Source organism: Tinamus guttatus, unplaced genomic scaffold, assembly GCF_059628265.1.
Source record: "Tinamus guttatus ecotype Peru unplaced genomic scaffold, ASM5962826v1 Tinamus_guttatus_pri_ptg000323l, whole genome shotgun sequence".
Lineage (NCBI taxonomy): Eukaryota > Metazoa > Chordata > Aves > Tinamiformes > Tinamidae > Tinamus > Tinamus guttatus.
The window spans coordinates 2,624,191-2,643,222 of record NW_028288857.1 but is presented as its reverse complement, the minus strand read 5'-3'; the positions used below and the strand labels follow the sequence as shown (position 1 = coordinate 2,643,222).

Genomic DNA, 19,032 nt, shown 5'->3' with positions numbered 1-19,032 from the left:
CCACGCCCCTTCCCGGCGCGCCGCGACGGTGGCGTGCAGGGCTCAAAAGAGCGACAAAGTCAAAGCGGGTTTGTGGACGACGAGAGACTCTGTCGCTTAAAGGAGCAAGTTATTAATGGGTATTAAGAGAAGGAGGGTGCAATTAATGCATTAGGAGCTGCAGGGGGTTCCCGTCCGCCAAGACCCTCCCTGCAGCCCCCATGCAAGGCTGGCTTCCAAGGGAGGCCCTGCACGGCACCTCACGGTTTCAATCTCCTGCTCCAGTTGCGCGGGTCTGGCGTCCCTGTTTGCTCCAAGTCGCTTTTCCAGGGTCTCCCCTATTCCGACATGTTACAGACTTCAGCGCTGGCCGTGCCCATGTCAGTGGGAAGTCTCTATTTATAGGGAAGTGGATGAGGCCACCAGTATCACTCATAAATGTGGTTATTCCCTTCCAAGTGTCAAAATTGCTGCTAAGAGCCACTAAAGAAAAGAAAAAAGAAAAAAAAATACTGTCGTGTAAGAGGTTAGAAAAGGGCTCAGTACTTAGCACTGGAAACACAAGGCAGATCCTGCCTAAGGCACTCAAAATTAGCAGAGGCCAAGAAAAAAAGTGGTGGACTGGGACCACTGTTGGCATTGCCAAGCCAGAGCAAACTCCCTCCCTCCCTCCCTCCCTCCCTCCCTCCCTCCCTCCCTTCCTTCCTTCCTTCCTTCCTTCCTTCCTTCCTTCCTTCCTTCCTTCCTTCCTTCCTTCCTTCCTTCCTTCCTTCCTTCCTCCCTCCCTCCCTCCCTCCCTCCCTTCCTTCCTTCCTTCCTTCCTTCCTTCCTTCCTTCCTTCCTTCCTTCCTTCCTTCCTTCCTTCCTTCCTTCCTTCCTTCCTTCCTTCCTTCCTTCCTTCCTTCCTTCCTTCCTTCCTTCCTTCCTTCCTTCCTTCCTTCCTTCCTTCCTTCCTTCCTTCCTTCCTCTCTGTTTTTAATCTGTTTCCCTTTCTTTATTTCTCTTTCTCTCTCTGTTTCCCGTTCCCCCCTTTCTTTACTTCCCCCTTCTTTCTTTTTCTTTGCCTCCCTCCGCCCTTACTTGATGCCTTTATTCCCATCTCTTTTTTTTCTCCTCACTTCCTTGCTTGCTTATTTGCTCTCTTCATTTTACCTTTCTCTCTTGCTGTTTTTCCCCTCTTTCCTCTTTCTGGCCCGGCTCTCTCTCTCCTCTCCCCCCTTGCACACACAGGGCACCCCGAAACCCGCAGACCCCGCGGGAGCAGCCGCCTGCGCTGCGGTCCCCATGCGGAACCAGCACGCACGCGGGGCCGGTACCCACGCGGGACCGGTCCCGACGCGTGGGGAGCCGGTGCTGATGCCGTGCAGTCCCCGCGGCCGCCCCTGGGGGGCAGCACAAGCCGCGCGGTTGCGCCCTCCGCGCAGGTGAGCGCTGCGCTCGCCGCGGGCACCCGCGCACCGAGCCCCGCGCACCGAGCCCCGCGCACCGAGCCCCGCGCGCAGCACCGAGCACCGCAGCCCGAGGCCGCGGCTGCCCCGTCCGCGGGTGCCGGAGGAGCGCGGAGAAACGCGGCTCCCGAGAGGAAGGGCGAAGGAAAAGCCCGTCCCGGGGACGAGACAGAAATTTCCCCGCGCCTTCTTCCTATTTGCTTGGAAGGACTCCTCTCCTCCGGGTCCCTCGTTTGGGAATCTGGCTGATTCACCTTTTTAATGATTATTTTTTCCCCCTGCAACGGGAGTTTGAGCTTTTCCGAATTTACTGATTCACTCTCTGTAAAGTTCGCAGCTGCAGCAAGCAAAGACCTTTTGCTGCTTCTTGACTTTCTGTAGAAACTCATCTCGGTAAAGTTTCAACTGAGGAGAGGTAAGATTTGGTAAAAGTTATTTCTCAAGAGCGTAGCAGGCTCCGAGGAAAGGACAGTCCTAGGAATCCACAGGGGTTTCTTTCCTCCAGCTTTTGCATTTACACATTCCTGGCTTTTAAAAATGTTATCTTATTTGAGAAATGCGGCGTGTTTATTAATGCTAGGAAAACGCCCTAGGTTTTTTATGAGAAATGCGGTTTATTTGAAAATCGAAGATTAAAAAAGTGAAGTCATTCTCGAATTATTAAAAAAAAAAGTTTATTGTACTAGAAGAGTTCGCAAAAATTACCCTTTGTTTTCACAAAAATCCCCCTGACACATACTTAGTTGATGAAACTCTCTCCGAACATTTACATTCATTTCCATCAAAATTAAGTGACAAATTTACAGTCTCCGATGAAAACCTCCCAACCAATTCTCTCTCGCAGATAATTTTTAGCGATACAATCATTTAGAGGAGATGCCCTTCTCCTCTTTTTTCCCTCGATTATCACATAAAATCGTTTTCTTTCCTGTGGAGAAATTCGCCGGCAATTAGGAGCAATCCGCGGTTCCCACGGCTTGCGCCTCGCTCCGCGCGTCCCTGCGGCGCGGGCTGAGAGCGGAGCGGGGATTTCTCCTCTGAGCGAACAGCAAAGGCTCAAACTAACTTTTGGAGAGGGAAAAAAAAAAGACTTTGTTTAAAACTTTGCTAAGCCCCACAAATTGCACGGAGGGAAGGGCTGAATTACAGTGCAAGAAACCAAAAGATCACTACTTGGAAATCAGATCAGGAGGAGCCGGATTTGGGGGGAGGAAGTGGGAACAAGCCCTGCCGAAATGACAGTTAATTCATTTCAAACTTATCTTGTCTCTTTAAACCGGAATAGATGTTGTGATGACTATATATAAATATATATATCCTTTCTCCTTTTTTTTTTCATTTTCTTTTCTTTCCTTTTTTTTTTCTTTTTTTTTTCGGAGCGGGAGGGGGAAATAACCGTTTCTTCCCATCGTTTCTCCGCCGTTGTGCTCCACACTTCTCCCTGGCAGCGCAGGGCAGCTCGCAGCAGTTTTCCAAATACCTGCATTTACACTTGGCCAGCATGCGTCCCTAATTATGCGACTTTGATTGCCTCTAATGAAATCATTAGAGAAAGACAGAGGGGCGGATTTCACATGCACCAGAAAATCCGCCTCAATGGCCGGAACGAAGAGTGAAAAAAAAAAAAAAGACACCTAAAGTTCACTGTTATTTTCTCTGCTTTATCTTGAATAAGAAATTTCCGCAAAGCCCCTGAAAATATCGGAAAAAACCTCTCCGCTCCGAAGGGCAGCGGCGCTTGAGCAGCCGGCGCGGCGCGGGGTGCGGAGCTCCCGGTGCCTGCGCAGCTGCGGGGCGGGCGGCGAGGGGAAGGACCCGGTGGCCTCGCCGTGGCTTCGAGCAGCTAGTTCTTTTAAAATAAATATATTTAAGAGGAAAAAATGGGGGAAAAAAAACCCAGAGCGATCCACACCACCGTTATCTGGGAAGAGCGGATTTTAACAGCGCAACGCAGAAATTCTCCGCACTGCCCGCGCGTCCGCGATCTTTCAAAGAGAACCGGACGCACTTAATGTGCTTTAAAATTAGAGGGTTTAAATTTTGTTTCGTTTTGTTTTGTTTTTAATGGTGTGTGGAAATCCCTCAGTCAGCACTTTAAAAAAATCTTTCTTTTTTTTGTGCAAAACGTTTAAAAAAAGAAGAAGATCGGGGGAAATTTCTTTTACGATTTAATTGATTTTATTTTATATTTTATTTCGGAGGGAGGAAAAGCGCTCAGCCCCGCAGCCCGCGTGTAAGTGCCTATATGTGGGTATACGCGCGTGTGCGCCCGGTGCCTGCGCGTGATGCTCTCGCCGCGCCGCCGCATCCCGCCCGCCCTCCCGCGCTCCCATTGGTGGGCGCCTCCCGGGCGCGCCTCGCCATTGGTGGGCGGCGCGGGCGCGGGGCGGGGCGGGCGGGCGCTAAAAGCGCCCCGGCGCACGGAGAGTTTTGAAAACTTCTCGCCGCGGCCCCGAGCGCAGCTCGCCCGCTCCGCGCCGGCTCCGCAGGACTTCGGGTGGCCGTTGTGACAAGAACCGGGTTTTCGCAAGACTTTTTTCCCCCCACTTCCTTTTAAATTCCTTTTTTTTTTTTTTTCTTCTGCGAGAACAGTCCCCCTTCCCGTTCCCGCCTCCCTTTCCGCCGCAGTTGCTGCCACCGCCGCGACACGTATTATTCTGTACATATAATAACAAGCACAGTGCTCAGGAGGGAGGGAGAGACCGCCGGAGACCGCGCTGCCCCCGGCGACCTGAAGGATGCTGCTGCGGTGCCGCTGCTGAAGGACGCGCTGGGATTTAGCTCCGGTCTGAGACTCTTCCTCGGCCGCTCTCTCCCTCTGTGCTCCGCGGAGGGGTCCCCGCCGGGGCTGAGGCCCTGCATCCATCACCCTTCTTCCTCCTCCTCCTCTTCCTCCTCCGCTCCCGTCGGCTCGCTGCGGGAAGCCCGCTCCATGATGCAGGCTCGCTACTCCGTCTCGGACCCCAACGCGCTGGGAGTGGTGCCCTACCTGAGTGAGCAGAACTATTACCGGACGGCGGGCACGTACGGCGGCATGGCCAACCCCATGAGCGTCTACTCGGGCCACGGCGAGCCCTACGCGGCGGGCATGGGGCGCTCCTACGGGCCCTACCACCCGCACCAGCCCGCCGCCCCCAAGGACCTCGTGAAGCCGCCCTACAGCTACATCGCCCTCATCACCATGGCCATCCAGAACGCCCCCGACAAGAAGATCACGCTCAATGGGATTTACCAGTTCATCATGGACCGCTTCCCCTTCTACCGCGAGAACAAGCAGGGCTGGCAAAACAGCATCCGCCACAACCTCTCGCTCAACGAGTGCTTCGTCAAGGTGCCCCGCGACGACAAGAAGCCGGGCAAGGGCAGCTACTGGACCCTGGACCCCGACTCCTACAACATGTTCGAAAACGGCAGCTTCCTGCGCCGCCGGAGACGCTTCAAGAAGAAGGACGTGTCCAAGGAGAAGGAGGAGGCCCGGGAGCGGCTGCTGAAGGAGCAGCCCAAGCCGGCCGGGCTGCCCGGCGCCGACATCCCCAAGGAAGCCTCCTCCTCTTCCTCCTCCTCCTCTGCCTCGGCGCCTTCCTCCGAGAAGAAGGTGGTCATCAAGAGCGAGACGGCGTCGCCGGAGCTGCCCGTGATCACCAAGGTGGAGACGCTGAGCCCGGCCAGCGGCGGCGCGTTGCGGGACAGCCCCCGCAGCGCCGCCTCGCCGCCCTCCGCGTCCCCCGAGGGCTCGCTGCCCGAGCACCACCCGTCCAGCAACGGGCTGCCGGGCTTCAGCGTGGAGAACATCATGACCCTGCGGACTTCGCCGCCCGCCGAGCTGAGCCCGCTGAACGCGCCGTCGGGGCGGCCCGGGGGCGGCCTGGCGCTCGCCTACCCGCCGGGGCAGCCGTCGGGCTACAGCCAGGCGTGCAGCCAGGCCCTGGACACTAGTGGGAGCTACCACTGCAGCATGCGGGCCATGAGCCTGTACAGCGGCGAGCGGGCGGGCCACATGTGCGTGCCCGCCGCGGCGCTCGAGGAGGGCCTGGCGGAGCAGCCCACGGGCGCCCCGTCGCCTCTGGGTGCGCTCAGCCTGCCGTCGGGGCAGGAGGGCGCCCTGAGCGCCGGGCACCCCCACGGCGGCGGCGGCGGCGGCTCCTCCGCGGCCGCGCAACCCTCCTGGTACCTCAACGCCGGCGGGGAGCTGAGCCACCTGCCCGCGCACGGTTTCGGCTCGCAGCAGCAGACTTTCCCCAACGTGCGCGACATGTTCACCTCGCACCGGCTCGGCATGGAGGGCGCCGCGCTCAGCGACCACCAGGTGAGCAGCAACTCCGCCTGTCAGCTCCCCTATAGGTCCGCGCCCTCCCTATACCGCCACGCCACCCCCTACTCCTACGACTGCACTAAGTATTGAGTAGCCGCCACTCCGTCGCCTAGGGCCATTCGCAAAAAATAAAAAAAAATACAAAAAAAACCAAAATAACGACAATAATAATATTAATTAAAAATCGGGAGGAAAAATAATAAAAAAATGCAACGCCAAACAAACGCTTTCAACTGCGTAAGGGAAAGATTGGACAAGCTCTCGGTAGACCTGGGGACCACAGAGTTTGCAGATCCCAGGCCCTGCTTCGGGGCCCTCTAAATTCTGGGCAAGTAAATTCTACTTGAAAATAAAAGGGATCGCTCTTTAAAAAAAGTCTATATATATGTCTTATCTAAGCAAAGTGGCAAATTTTATATGCTAAAGTATAGGGAGTCTCAGAAAATAAGTTATGGACCAATACCGCAGCGACCAGTTATACGATTTAAAAGAAAAATATATAAATATATATATATAATTATATGTCCTGGGTATTTTTTAAGTTCTCTGTTGTGCTGTAAAAAATGTGTCGATTTCTAATCAGGCTAATTTTCAGAGCCATTAATATAATATTTAAAGTTGAGTTCACTGGATTATTTTTGTGTCGCCCAACAATTTCTAACTTCCAAATTAATGACAAGTGATTTCTTGTTCTTCTTCTTCACCTTGCTCTTTTTTTTCTTCTGTGTACAATTATGCAATAGAATTTCTCTCATTTTTAGAGTTTCTTTTTTTTCAAGACGAGGAAATAATTTATTTTTGCTGGTGGATTTTTGAAAGAAAAAAAAAAAGGACAAAGTATCTGATACTTTTTTAATTATTATTTACAACGTGTGATGTTTTGTATAATAGATTTCACCTTGACCATTCCTGAGGACTGTTTGCTTTAATCTGCTTCAAAGTTCGTTTTGTCTTATGTGGTCTTAATTGTTGTACTTACCTTAAAATAAATCCATGCTGTTTCATTTTCCCTGCTCCAAGTCTGACGCTTCTGTGTGTGTAAATATACATGTTTTTTGTTTTGTTTTTGTTTTTGCAAGTTTGCTCCCCTTCGCCTTTCCTGCGTGTGGGGAGTTGGTTGCTTTTGAAAGAAAGTCATTTTCCTGGAGCCTAGAGGTTCCTTATGATGATTCCTCTGGGAAAGCTTCGGTTCAGGTGGAGGGCGCCTGCAAAGCAATTGCCCCGGGCCTCCAAAAGCGAGAGAAAGAAAGGAAAGAAAGAAAAAAAGAAAAAAAAAAGAGAGGAGGGGGGCTGGAAGCTGCTGACCCGGGAAATGCTTTTTCTCTTGCTCTGTCTGCAAACGTGGGCCTCCTGCTTGCTTTCCCCCCGCGCTCCGCCGCGATGTCCCAAATTGCCACGTTTTAATCAAGCCAGCGGCCCCCGGCTTTGCAGGAGGGCCGAAGGGCCGCGGTTTGTGCGGGTACTACGGGCTGTCATTTAAACCAGAACTCGTAGCCGAGCTTAAATATTGCAAGCGGCTCGTTTAGAATGAGTTTATATCTTTAAACACTCTCTTAAATGAAGATGTGGCTGCCTTAACCTCTTTTTAAAAATCTATTTACTCTCCTGTTCTTAATGCCCAGCTCTGACAGATGTCGTGTTAGAGCGACGAACTTTCCTTTTATTTTTATTTATTTTTTCCCCTCATATCGCCGAAAAGCCACTTTACCCACTTGCAGAAATGCAGCTAGGGTTGGCGAAGAATAATCCTAAAATCTTGCACTTTCGGCGTGTTTTCAAGCCCCGCTTGTTTCGCAGCTGCGGAGATCGCCCAGAGGCTCCGCACCGTCCAACAACAGGCGGGCAATAAAGTCCGCGACGAACGCGGCCGAATGGGGACATTTTTGGGCCGCCCTTTGCCCCCCTCTGCTTGCCTCAGTCTCCCCCGCCCCGCTCCAGCAGATTTTAGGGTGAATATCCACGCTGGGTTACAGAAGAGTTCTACTCGTAGCAGGCGCTTAAAATCGATGACACAAATTAATTTTGATCGGGTGCGTTTCACATGCGCTAGAAAACCTGGCAAAACACACTGAAAGACTCGCTTTAAATGAGAAAAAAACGTCCGGGCTCACTAGATCTGTATTTTAAGGAACATTCTTGTAAAACTCTTACCATTTTTCCTGGCTCACAGAGGGCAGCTTTTTTTTTCTTATTTCTTTTTTTTTTCTTTTATTTATTGCAATAAAATCTAAAGTGCTAATCTAAAGAGGGAAAGATAAAAATAAAAATAAAGCAGGGAAGGATTTTTTCTCCCCTCCTAAGATCCCCCTTCCCGGAGCTTTTGCCACTGGCGCTCCCGAGCCGCTTTCCCACTCGTGTCGGGCCGGGGGCCCCGGGAGGGCTCGGGCGGCCCTTGCCCTCGGGCTGTCGGGGGAGCCAGCACGGGCTCTGGGCTGGGGTGTCCCCCATCCTCCTGTCCCCTGGCTCTGACACCCCCTCCACGAGCCGCGCTGCTGCTGGACAGTTCCTGGGGGACTCCGAGCGCGTCGGGGCCACGTCGGGTTCGCACCTTGGTCAGCCTTAGAGGTCCCTTCTCTACCCGTTGGGGAGGGCGGTCCTCCCAACGCCTTTATTTGTTTATTTTGCCATCTCGCACCCATCGAGGCGAGGTGAAACATTCCCCCACTCCCAGCTACGGGTAATAGCAATAGTGAGGGGTATGTCCACCCCCCCAGCACCGATCCCTGCCCGTGCCTGCCCCAGCTGCCGTCGAGTCCTTCCTTGTTGCTGGACGATTCCCTTCAAGGGGGCAGCGCCTGTCGCAGCGGTCACAGCTGAGGATGGCGGGGCTGCTGGTAGTGGCAGCAAGGAGGCCCGTCTCGGGGGGGTCTGCCAGGTGCCCGGGCCGTTTCCCCTCCCCTCTGCCTTCGCAATTGCAGGATTTCAGCAACTTGGCTGAAAAATAGAAGCCCTCTGAGGCGCCGAGAGCAGCAGGGGCCCAGGAGCTTGCAGGACAGAGGTTCCCATCCGGGCTGGCACGGCACAGGGGCAGAAGGTCTCCTCAGACCCTCTCCCGCTCAGAAGCTCCCGCTGTCTCCCCCAGAACCAACTAAGGGGCTGGCTGGGGTGCTCCGGGCAGCACCGTTAAGGCCTGGCGCCCCTGTGGTGCTGCTCACCCGGATCCGACGCACAGTGCAGATGGGTGCAGACCCCTAAGAAAGACCATCAGAAGGCTTTATTTAAGGGCTTAAATTTGGGGTTCAAACAGGCAGCAGTCTGGCAGCCTCCCCTCACTGTGGTTCATCCAGAGGGACCCTCCCTCACAGCCATCGGGGATTCCACACAAATCCTGTGATCACGTTCAGGGAGGAGGGAGTCTGAAGTGACTCACTGGGGTGATGAGACATTTTTCATGATAGGTGATTTAAGCCAGGCCAGGGCAGAGAGGGAGGAAGGAGGCAGCGTTGGGTAGAGCATCCCTGGGAACCCCTATGAACAGCCTGTCCCTTCGACCTGGCCGCAACACATCCCTTCTCATTCCCGATGTTCTCCCTACCCTCTAATCACCCCTTTGCTCAGGGGCAGCCCAGTCCCCTAGTGCTTAGGACAACGTCTGTGCCCAAACCCTGCCAGACCAGGGCCTGCAAGTCCTTGCAACCAAGACTGGCACAAACCCCGGGCCAAAACTGGCGCCGGGGGCCAGCTGAAGGCTGCTCCATGGCTGGTTACCCTGGGCCCAGGTCCAGCTTGGTTCCGGGCAGCGGATGAGGCCAGTGCTTGGGGTTTTATTGCTGCCTTGCCGCTAACCTGTGGATTTGCAAACCTGTCTGAGAGCCCAGACAGCTCAGGTTTTGAAAGGGGAAGGGACGGGAGTTTTCCAGCTCATCCCCTCTCCATGCAGCTGAGAAGATCTGTGCTCAGAAAGGCCGCCCAGCTGAGCCATCTCTCCTGGTGCTGTAGGATCTGGGTAAAACACACTGTTCTTGGGAAGGCCAAAGCACAGCACAGGCACCACGCTATCTGTCCTATACAAAAGCCACTCTGTCTCCTCTTGAGCATCTTAGATGGGTTCTGCAATGCAAAAGGAGAAGGTGATCTTGGCGAGGAAGGCTTCTGCCTCTTCTGTTACTTTAGAGGTGACTTTGCATAAAATGCACAGCAGGCACTGGAGGCTGCGAGAGGATGAAACTTGTCCCCTCCTGACTTGGTGCTCATGCCGAGCATCCTTGCAGCTGCACGGTGCTCTGCCCTGGCCGAGGGGCTGGCGGTTCTGCTGCCCACCATGCCCCACGAGCCTTAGCTTAGGGTGAACCTGCGGAGCAGGATGATGAAACGGGCTTCAACCTGGGGCTGGAGCTGGGGGGAGAAATGCACAAGTGTTGTAGCCTCTTCTGAAGAAACTCCCCCAAGGGCTGGAGCCAGGCAGATGCTCCTGGCTTATTTGGCTCCCCCCAGTCCCTGAGCCCTGGCCAGTCCTGGCATCGGGGTGAGCTTGCAGGTGGCAGGAGTGGGGGGCACAGGTTGATGCCCAGCACGGTGGGGACCACGCAGGGCTCTTGGCTGCTGCTTTAGGAGGGGCCTGTCAGTCGGGGAGGAGGGGAAAGCCGCCCAGGGGCGCCCATCACCGGCCCTGCGTGTCTTCCGCCCATGGGAAGGGCTACGACGACAGCAACAACAACAAAGTCCCTCTAAACCGCGTCGCTCGCGTTCAGCCTCTCGCTTCCCCCGTCACCCCGCAGCTCCGGGAGCCTCTCCGGTTACAAACACCCTCGAAGGCTGCTCCTGGGCAGATAAAGCAGCGAGTTTCAGCAATGACATGAGCAGGAGAAAGACACCAGGGAGCACATGAGCTGGGAACAAGGACCAGAGAGAAAAGCCGCATCTCTGCTTCCAAGGATTTCCTACCGCAAAGAGGGAGAGAAGAGGGGAAGGAAGCAGGAAGCAACAATTTTACCGGGGGACACGGGTGAGGGCATAAGCAAGGGAGGCCGTGTGCCCGTCCCCTGTCACACACGCGAGTATTCCTTGTTTTAATAATTCGTGCTTGGAGTGTCCCAAGGAGGCAGGAATTGACCGGAGGTGAGAAGAGGGCAGTACAGGGCGGTGGGGGGAGACCCTCGGCCCTTTGCAGGCTGCCTTGAGGGTGCGGGACGAATAAGCTAAATTGGGCTCTTCCTCATCCCTCGTGGGCGAGGATGCTGCCGGGGTGTGTGTGGCGGGGGGATGCAGAGGAGAGTTGCCCCCCACCCCTTCCCCGCCCCGTCGAGGCTAGGGGCGGCCCCCAGGCCCTCCTTCCTCCACCCCGCTTGCTTTTCCTTGAGGTTTTATTGCATTTATCGCACGCCGGGTGGGTGATGAGGGAGGCGGCGGGTCCCGTGTCTGCACCGAGGCGGGGTGCGGATGCGGCGTTCCCGTCCTGGGCGGTGTTAACGGGGCTGGGATGAGCCAGTGAACGGAGAGAACCCCCAGCCCCTCGTGGAGAAGCGACCTCCGCGCACACCCCCTCGGTATTTTCTGTGTACTCATGGTATCTTAAAGCACTTAGGAACCATTTGCGGCTCCCGAGCGGTCACGCTGGTTTGTTTTTACCCCAGGGGCTAAACGTCCTCGCCCGTTGGATTACTCGGGAAACCGCCGGATAGGAGCAGAACTGGGCAAGAAAGCTGGTAAACCAAAGGGGAGCCTGCAGGGGGATCCTAGGAGGGCACCTTGGGTGCTGCAGGACACCCGGGCCCTGCTTTTACCTCTTCCTTTCCAGGTAAAAAACCCACCGTGGTGCCTACGTTCGGGAGAGGAGCTGCAGTGACGGGTTATTTCTCTCGGAAAGAGACAGTCCTTGGTGGAGGGAGGATGAAGGAGGCTCACAAGAGGGTGCTGGAGCCTCTGGATCAGGCCCTGCCAGCGCTGTATCCTCCGTGCTCTCGAAGGAGCAGAGACGGTGATAGCCTCAGAGCTGGTGCTGAAGGGAGCCCGGTTCAGCCGCGACCTTCAGGAAACGCTTTCTGCTTAATTTCCATGGCTTTATACAACACGGACCCCCACCATCCAACCCTCCTTTCCCTTTCCCGCGAGCGCTGATGCTCCGCGGGCAGCGTCTAACGGGCGCCCCGTCGAGCCACCCGGACCCGGGGATGCAGCCGACACCTCCCGCCGGATCGGAATCCCTCGAGGCCCCGGATCACAACTGTTACATCAGTAAATTAAAAAAAAAAAAAAAAAAAGAACTCATACCAACAACAGAAAACACAGCCCCAAACCTGGACGTTTATACAGAAAAAGAGCATCACAAATTCCTAATGTAAGCACCGGCCAGCTGTGTGCACTTGTAAAGTTGTTATAATCCCCCTCCTTGTTATAAACAGGAAAGTACATAATATAAAGCAACAGGCCCGCGTTCACAAATACTGACCTCCCCGAGCCTGCCAAATTCCCCAAATCCCCTTCCATGCAGCTCGCTGCACCCCGGGAGCCCCCGCTTCGCCCCGCGGGGGCTCGGTCACCTCCCCCGGGCCGGGCCGGGTCGCTCCGCTGCCCCCCGCGCCCGGTGGCCACCAGTACCTGGACACCCTCCCCGCCCAAATAACCCTCCCTCGGGATAGAAGCAGATCCCCCTCCCCTCCCTCCTGCGGATCATCCCTGTTCCAGCATCATTTGCTTCTCTTCTGATGGATCTCCTTCCTCCCCCGCTCTTTTTTTTTTTTTCTGTTTAATACCCCTCTTTTCCTCCAGGGTTTCCTCGCCCGCTCCTCCCCGCGCTCCAGCAGTGCACATCCTGCTCTGCTGTGTGTGCTTGCAGCGTCAAAGGGTGGACGTGATATTTCAAACATCAGATCAGTGCGTTTATATATTGGGTGCCCGGAAATTTTTCCAAATAAACACAGCTTGATTCGTCTTGGGTGGGCAGACTTATCAACAGACTAATTCTATAAACAAATGAAGGAATAACCCGGAGACCATTGGCTGGTACCAGCAAGACACGTGGAGAGTGCTTGGAGTTTTGTAGCAATGAAATTTTAATTAATGTGGGTGGGCTGAGAACACAAACGACTGTTTATCAGAGACAATTTATTTTCCAGTGCTAAGTCAACATATAATAGCAAACTTACAACAATTATTTAACTTTTTTTTTTTTTTTTTTTTTAAGAGCTATGAAGCAGGGACAGAGGCAGAGCGAGCTCGTTCAGGCAGGGCTGGGATCTGAGCTCGCACAAATAGCTCCCCGGTGGACTCTCGCCGGGCTCCTGCCGTGCCCGGTGCCGTCTCCCTGCTCCGAGGGGGAAGAGCCGGAGCGCGGAGCCCACCCGCGATGAGCCACCTCTACGGCAGCCACCTCTCGCCCGTGGGCAGCTCCTCCATGGTTTATCTCCCGGCTGCTCTGGGCTTCGCCTCCAGCAGCGTGCTCTCCCGGCAGGACCCCCCGCAGAAACCCCCCTACAGCTACATCGCCCTCATCGCCATGGCCATCAAGGAGGCTCCGGAGCAGAAGGTGACCCTCAGCGGCATCTACCAGTTCATCATGGACCGCTTCCCCTTCTACCACGACAACAAGCAGGGCTGGCAGAACAGCATCCGCCACAACCTCTCGCTCAACGACTGCTTCGTCAAGGTGCCCCGCGAGAAGGGCCGCCCGGGCAAGGGCAGCTACTGGACCCTGGACCCCCGCTGCTTGGACATGTTCGAGAACGGCAACTACCGCCGCAGGAAGAGGAAGCCCAAAGCGGCAGGGGCGCCGGAGCCGAGGGGCGCCGCGACCCCCGAGGAGCCCCGACGGCTGCGGGGCAGCGCGGGCGGGCAGAGCCCGGACCCGGGCGCCGAGGGCCGCGGCGGGCGCTGGCGGGGCCCGGCGGGAGCGGAGCCGGCGGCGGGCGGGGGCCGGCGGCGCTGCGGGGGGGAAGCGGCCCCCGCCGAGAGCCGCCCCCCGCGGGGGGAGCCCGCGCCCCCGGTGCCCGCCGCGCCGGGGGGGGCCCCGGCCGCCGCCGCCGCCCCGTCGCACAAGGGCGGCCCGCGCTGCCGCAGCTTCAGCATCGAGAGCATCCTGGCGCACGGGCTACGGCAGAACCCCGCCGGGGCCGCCCCCAAGGCGGCTCTCGAGGGCCCCGTGGGCTGTTTCGGCGGCTCCCTGGTCGCCGGCGGCAGCTTCGGGCCCGCTTTCAACGCCTCGCTCATGCTCGACTCCCAGGTGCACGGGAGGCTTTATCACATCGGCATCCCCTTCCTCTCCTGCCTCCCCCTGCACTTCTCCGAAACGGTATTTAATTTCCAGTAGTTTCCCCCATAATTGTGCTCCCCCTCCACTCTAGTCGCTGCTCTCGGCCCGGGGGCAGGATGGAAGGGAGAGACCGGACTCAGACCTCACCAAGCGGGTAAAGACCAAAACATGATGTTAAAGGTGACTCAGGATTTCAGGGCATTTTGGAGGCACGTGGTGCTGCGGAGCTCTCTTTAGCCATTGCCTCCCCCGCCAGATCGGCTTTTTGCAGGTAAAACGTTTTTCCTTTCCCGTCGGGGATTGAGCAGCAGGATCCCACGCTCGCCTGGGTCCTCGCCACGTCTCTTCTGCAGGTTGAGTCTTGGCATCCGTCAGGTTTTCCAGCCCTGCTTGCTGCCGAGCCTCTCGCCTCTCTGCTTTTCTTCCCTTTTCCATGGATAACAAAACCCGCCCCTTTCATCCCTGCGGGAGAGGGGCCGGGGGAGGAGGAGGGGGCTGTGTTTTGTCTCGCCACGGATGCCCACGGGTGATGCCCACAAATACGTGGTGGCCGGGATGAACGGAGCGAAAATAAGGGCGGACGAAATAAGCGGTTTTCCCGAGCATCCTGCTTGCTTTGACCGGCACTTGTGCTCCTGGAGCATCGCGACAGCATTTCTGTCTCGTTGATGTGGCTAAGCAGAGGGAGGGGGACGGGCCAGCACACCCACGGCTTGGACGGGGAGACGCTGCCACTTTCCATGTCTTGCTGGGACCAGTTACGTCCCCCCACGCCGCCAAGAGAAAAGGTGGATGTAGGGTCGTGGAAGCTGATCCTGGCATTTTGGAGTAGCTGTCTTGGCAATCCAGACAATCACCAGGAAAAGAAGAAAAAAAAGAGAAAAGAAAAAAAAATAATGAACAGAAATGAACTATTTTTTTTCTTTCTTTCCTTCTTTCTTTTTATTTTTCTTAAAGGAGGAAGAATCCAGACACATTATAAGCAAACGGGAATATTTCTTATTTCTTTTTGCCATAAATAGATTCTTTTTGTATATTAGTGGATAAATGCCATTTTGGGAAAAAAAATCTATATTCTCAATTTTCTCTCTGACACCACACCTATATCCAATAAAAGTATTTTGTGCAGTACTGTGGCTGATTCATTCTGGGCTCACATTGGCCTCCACACCTGGGCAGCTGGGGCAAAGGATGTCCCTGCAGAAGCTCTAATGCAACAGGGAGCTCTGGGGGACTTGAAAGGACAAACACCCCAGCAATGATGCAAAATGATGCAGCACTTGGCAAAGAGCTGTGGGCAAGTGCAGGGTGGGAAGTGGAGCTGAATTTCCTGCAGGAAAGATGCTCATAGATGGATGAAGAGTGAGTGGGGGGTGTTTTGCCCAGGCAGAGCCACAGGTGCCCCCACTGTGACTTACAGGGCTGTGCAGGTGCTGAGAGGGTTTAACGTTCCTCGCTTCAAAATCCCTCATTTTCGCAGTGCCACTCATGCAGTCAGACAGGTATTACAGCAAGTTAAACAAATAGTCACGTTGTGAGGAGGTTCTGAGTGGAGGCTTGGGGCAGGCACCATGAGTTCCTTTGCAGTCCATGTGGGAACATCACTTATGGGAAGAACCAGGGGTAGGGAAGGGAAAAGGCCTTTCTTGGCTGTGAGGGACATGGGGGCTAATCCTCCAAGGAGGATTAACCTGTCAGTTCTTCCCTTTCTCCTAACTCAGCACCCCAGTTGTGTCTCCCCACCTTCAGAAGCCCTCATATCCCATCGCGTCCCCCACCTACCTGTTGGAGCTGCAGCCTTTTCTGCCCTTGCAGGTGTATCCAAGAGCCCAGGAGGAACAGGGAACACTGCAACCGCTTCTGCCATCCCTATCTCCTCCTCAAGGGGAAGGAAGAGATGGCTCTTCGTATAGATGAGAAGCTCTTAGTGGCTTAAGGCAGATCTTTGCCTTTTGCAGATGTCCCAAAAAGGCCAGGCTGTGCCCAGCTCTTTCTTTCTGTTGGAAAATCCCTCCTCCTTTCAAACCACTGAAGCCGCTGGGATCCTTGTGCAAGGTTGCACAAATCAATTTTGCGTTGTTTACAGGGCTACTTCTTATCTTGTGCCGGGTCTCCTCATTTTTGCACTGTGGTGAAAAAGAAAATAATAAAAAAGGAATGACTGAGTAGCTTTCTCACTTTCTTAAGGTTCAGATCAAGAATAAGCAAATCATCTGAAGGAAGGCGACTGAAAGTGGGGTTTCAGCTTGTCTGATGCATGATGTATGTTTTTGTCACAGACATGTTTGTTGAGATTCAACTCTCTTTTCGATGCGACGCGAGTTTATTTTCCATGAGGCTTTGTTTATGGTGACATTCTATTTTATTTCTGTTTTGTCCTAGCGGGACGGAACCCAGCACAGCTGCAGTATTTAAAGACCACTCTGGGCCTGATTTTGGTTTCACTTACAGGAGCAAAATTAATAGGCTTTGCACGAAGGTGACACCAGCTTGCATGAACTTGGAGCCAAGTAGACGGTTCTGAGTGGCAGCTTGGAATGAGCTGGGAGCAGGCGAGCAGCGGGACTCGAGGAGGACAAAATCTGAGGAAAAAGGGTCTTTCTGCCAGCATGCAGACTGAGTAACCACACTCTGCTTTAGCACATCATCTGTTTACAAACAGAACAGCACAAGCAATGGTGCAGTGAGACCGAGAGCGCATCGGCGCGGAGAAATAAGTGGATGTGTCAAAACGCTGGGACCTGTCTCTTGAGTCTGATTGCACATCCCTTATCCCTCTGCGGAGCCGCAGCTGCAAACTCCAGTGCGGTGTCGTGCAAAACGGGCGTCAGGTGAATGTAAATGACTTGGCAAGTGCAGGAATTCACCCTCATTGCTTTCACACCTGCTCCGTAACCAAAAAAGCAATAGCCAAACGCAAAATTTCCACCCACTATTTAACTCATCCCCAAAATCTTCCCGCTGGCTTTCCCAAGCTTTCTGGCTCAGCTATAAACGTAAGCATGAAATACTGTGAAGGGGAATAGAAAATAGCTGGTGATGCAGTAAAAACAGCTCACTCCTTGTGTGGGCGAGACATACGCCTTCCCATTCCACCGGAGAGCAATGACCTATCCCAGCGGAGCGAGGTGGCACGTCTCTGAGTTATGTAGCCAATTTTAACTTGCTGGAGTGCAGAAGTGCCTGTTCGCTTGAAGTTGGCCCCATAGCCCATAAAAAAAAAATCAAGTATTTATGTGTGCGCAGAAGCTGCTTGCAGGGGCTGTCACTGCGCGTGTCTGTGTCTGCTCTCCAGGTGACATAATTTAAGGGTTTTTTAAGAGTTACTTCTTTCATCCTTTCCCAAGAAAGGTGTATAATGGGGAGAGCATCTCCTTTCACACCCAAATCTCTGCTGGGTTTGTGCTAATCGCTCTTAAGCCTGCTGCAAAGAGCAGCCAAATCCAGAAACGAGAGGGGGAGAGGGATCTGCTACATTACTTGATTCGTCCCCCTGCGCACACAGAAAACAGGTCCTCTGGGAGATAACATTTTGGATATTAAACAGATCACATATTTGATTTTAAGTGAAAGACCAAGAAGACGAGATCACAGAATTAGAGAAGTTACAGATGGAAAAGGTCTATGAGGTTATGCAATTCATCAGTCTGGACATTGCATAATTGCTCCCTGCAGTATATTTTTAGTGCTTTATCCAGACAAATCATTAAGTGCTTTAAAACGGGCCAGATTCCTCAAACTCAGTGCGTGCTAAATCACAACTGATTTCTCAGAGGCTCATAGCTTGCAACGTCTAATAAAAGACCAGAATAAAATTTTGTGTGGTCAAGGAGAACAGAACTGGCTCTTCTGAAAATAAATACCGTTCTGATTCTGTATTCCTTACAGGAGTCTTTCCTAAGTTGGCTGAATTAGATCTCTCAAATCTCATTTTCAGATTCTACTGCATAATACATTATTGCTAATTCAGATGTTCACTTAGTCCAAAGTAAAACATTGTTAATGTTCATGTGAACGCAATTTGTTTTAACCCAGCTTCAAAGCCAGTTCAGTAAAGCGTAAAGAATGTTTATTTAAAATATAGTTGCTAAATTTAGCATGAGCTTGGTTAGCTTAAATCTTAGCGACATTTTTAGAGAGCACATTGCGAATCAGGAATGCATGGAGAAATAAATAAACTTTCCCACATTTTTGGAAATCAAGTAAGAATTTGCAAGTTGTTTCTTGCACGGGCAATTTCTAGGGATCGGAAAGCATTATGAATAATGCAAATTTCCCATCAGACAGCATTTTAAAACACAATAGTAATAACTTTCATTGCAATTTCAACAAAGCTCCCTCGAGGACAAAGCGACACTAGCAGCAGTCCACTATTGTCATCAGAGTTATGCAGAGCATTAGCATAGTTCAATATTTACACACGCTCTTTGCAAAGCCCTGAGAAGTACAAGGGAGCTGCAGCTGGCGACAAGCCACCTTCAAACTGAGCACAGGAAATCTTGCATTTGAATGAGGTGCTGGGCTATTGCTGCTGATGGTGGGACCGGAGCTCGCGGCCACCCCTCGTGCCCATCACCGCAGCGCCCTGGCTGCCGTGAAGGCATCTCTGGGACCTGGGTTTTTCCTGCACTGGCCCACGGCAGTCAAAGCTCACCTGGGGACATGGGCACGAGATCAGAAATGTGGTGGTTTATACTAGCTCATGTTTACAGCCCCGGAGCAGCTAAACAGGGCACTTGGCATTGTGCAATGGCCTCATTTACATTGTGGGGATCTAACTCAACTGTATGGCCTACGAAGCAAGGCTGCCTAATTGAAAATTATGGCACCCTATCCCCTTAGAGGGAAGAGAGATGATTTTTAAAGCCTTTCCTTTCCTTTCTTCTTCCTCCCAGCGTCACCTTCCTGAGTTTACCCCAGGAAAAGAGGCACATCTGGGACTTCTTGATGCTGTGTGACATCACCCTAGAGAAGCAAGCAAAGCCATAAAGCAAAGACAAGCAAACTTGCAATGCTAGTAGTTAAATTCTGCTTTTTTTCATGAATGAAAAGATTTGGTTTAATACATTGAAGTTACGGTGTTGACTCATGTGAGTCTCAGTCTA

The 19,032-nt window shown here is 53.5% G+C and overlaps 2 protein-coding genes across 2 annotated transcripts; both read left to right on the top strand.

Annotated features, from left to right (window-relative positions):
- The first annotated feature begins 4,050 nt into the window (after positions 1-4,050).
- Positions 4,051-5,872, top strand: FOXC2 (forkhead box C2). Its single transcript, XM_088529123.1, has one exon. The coding sequence runs from the start codon at positions 4,360-4,362 to the stop codon at positions 5,827-5,829; it is 1,470 nt and encodes a 489-aa protein (XP_088385249.1). The 5' UTR covers positions 4,051-4,359; the 3' UTR covers positions 5,830-5,872.
- Positions 5,873-11,774: 5,902 nt separating this feature from the next.
- FOXL1 (forkhead box L1) lies at positions 11,775-14,318 on the top strand. The gene is made up of 2 exons (XM_088529122.1): positions 11,775-12,016; positions 12,863-14,318. The coding sequence occupies exon 2, from the start codon at positions 13,025-13,027 to the stop codon at positions 13,982-13,984; it is 960 nt and encodes a 319-aa protein (XP_088385248.1). The 5' UTR covers positions 11,775-12,016; positions 12,863-13,024; the 3' UTR covers positions 13,985-14,318.
- Positions 14,319-19,032: the final 4,714 nt, after the last annotated feature.

Excerpts from the sequence above, each read along its gene's own strand:
- FOXL1 (XM_088529122.1), top strand. The coding sequence starts at position 13,025 with ATGAGCCACCTCTACGGCAGCCACCTCTCGCCCGTGGGCAGCTCCTCC.
- FOXC2 (XM_088529123.1), top strand. The coding sequence starts at position 4,360 with ATGATGCAGGCTCGCTACTCCGTCTCGGACCCCAACGCGCTGGGAGTG.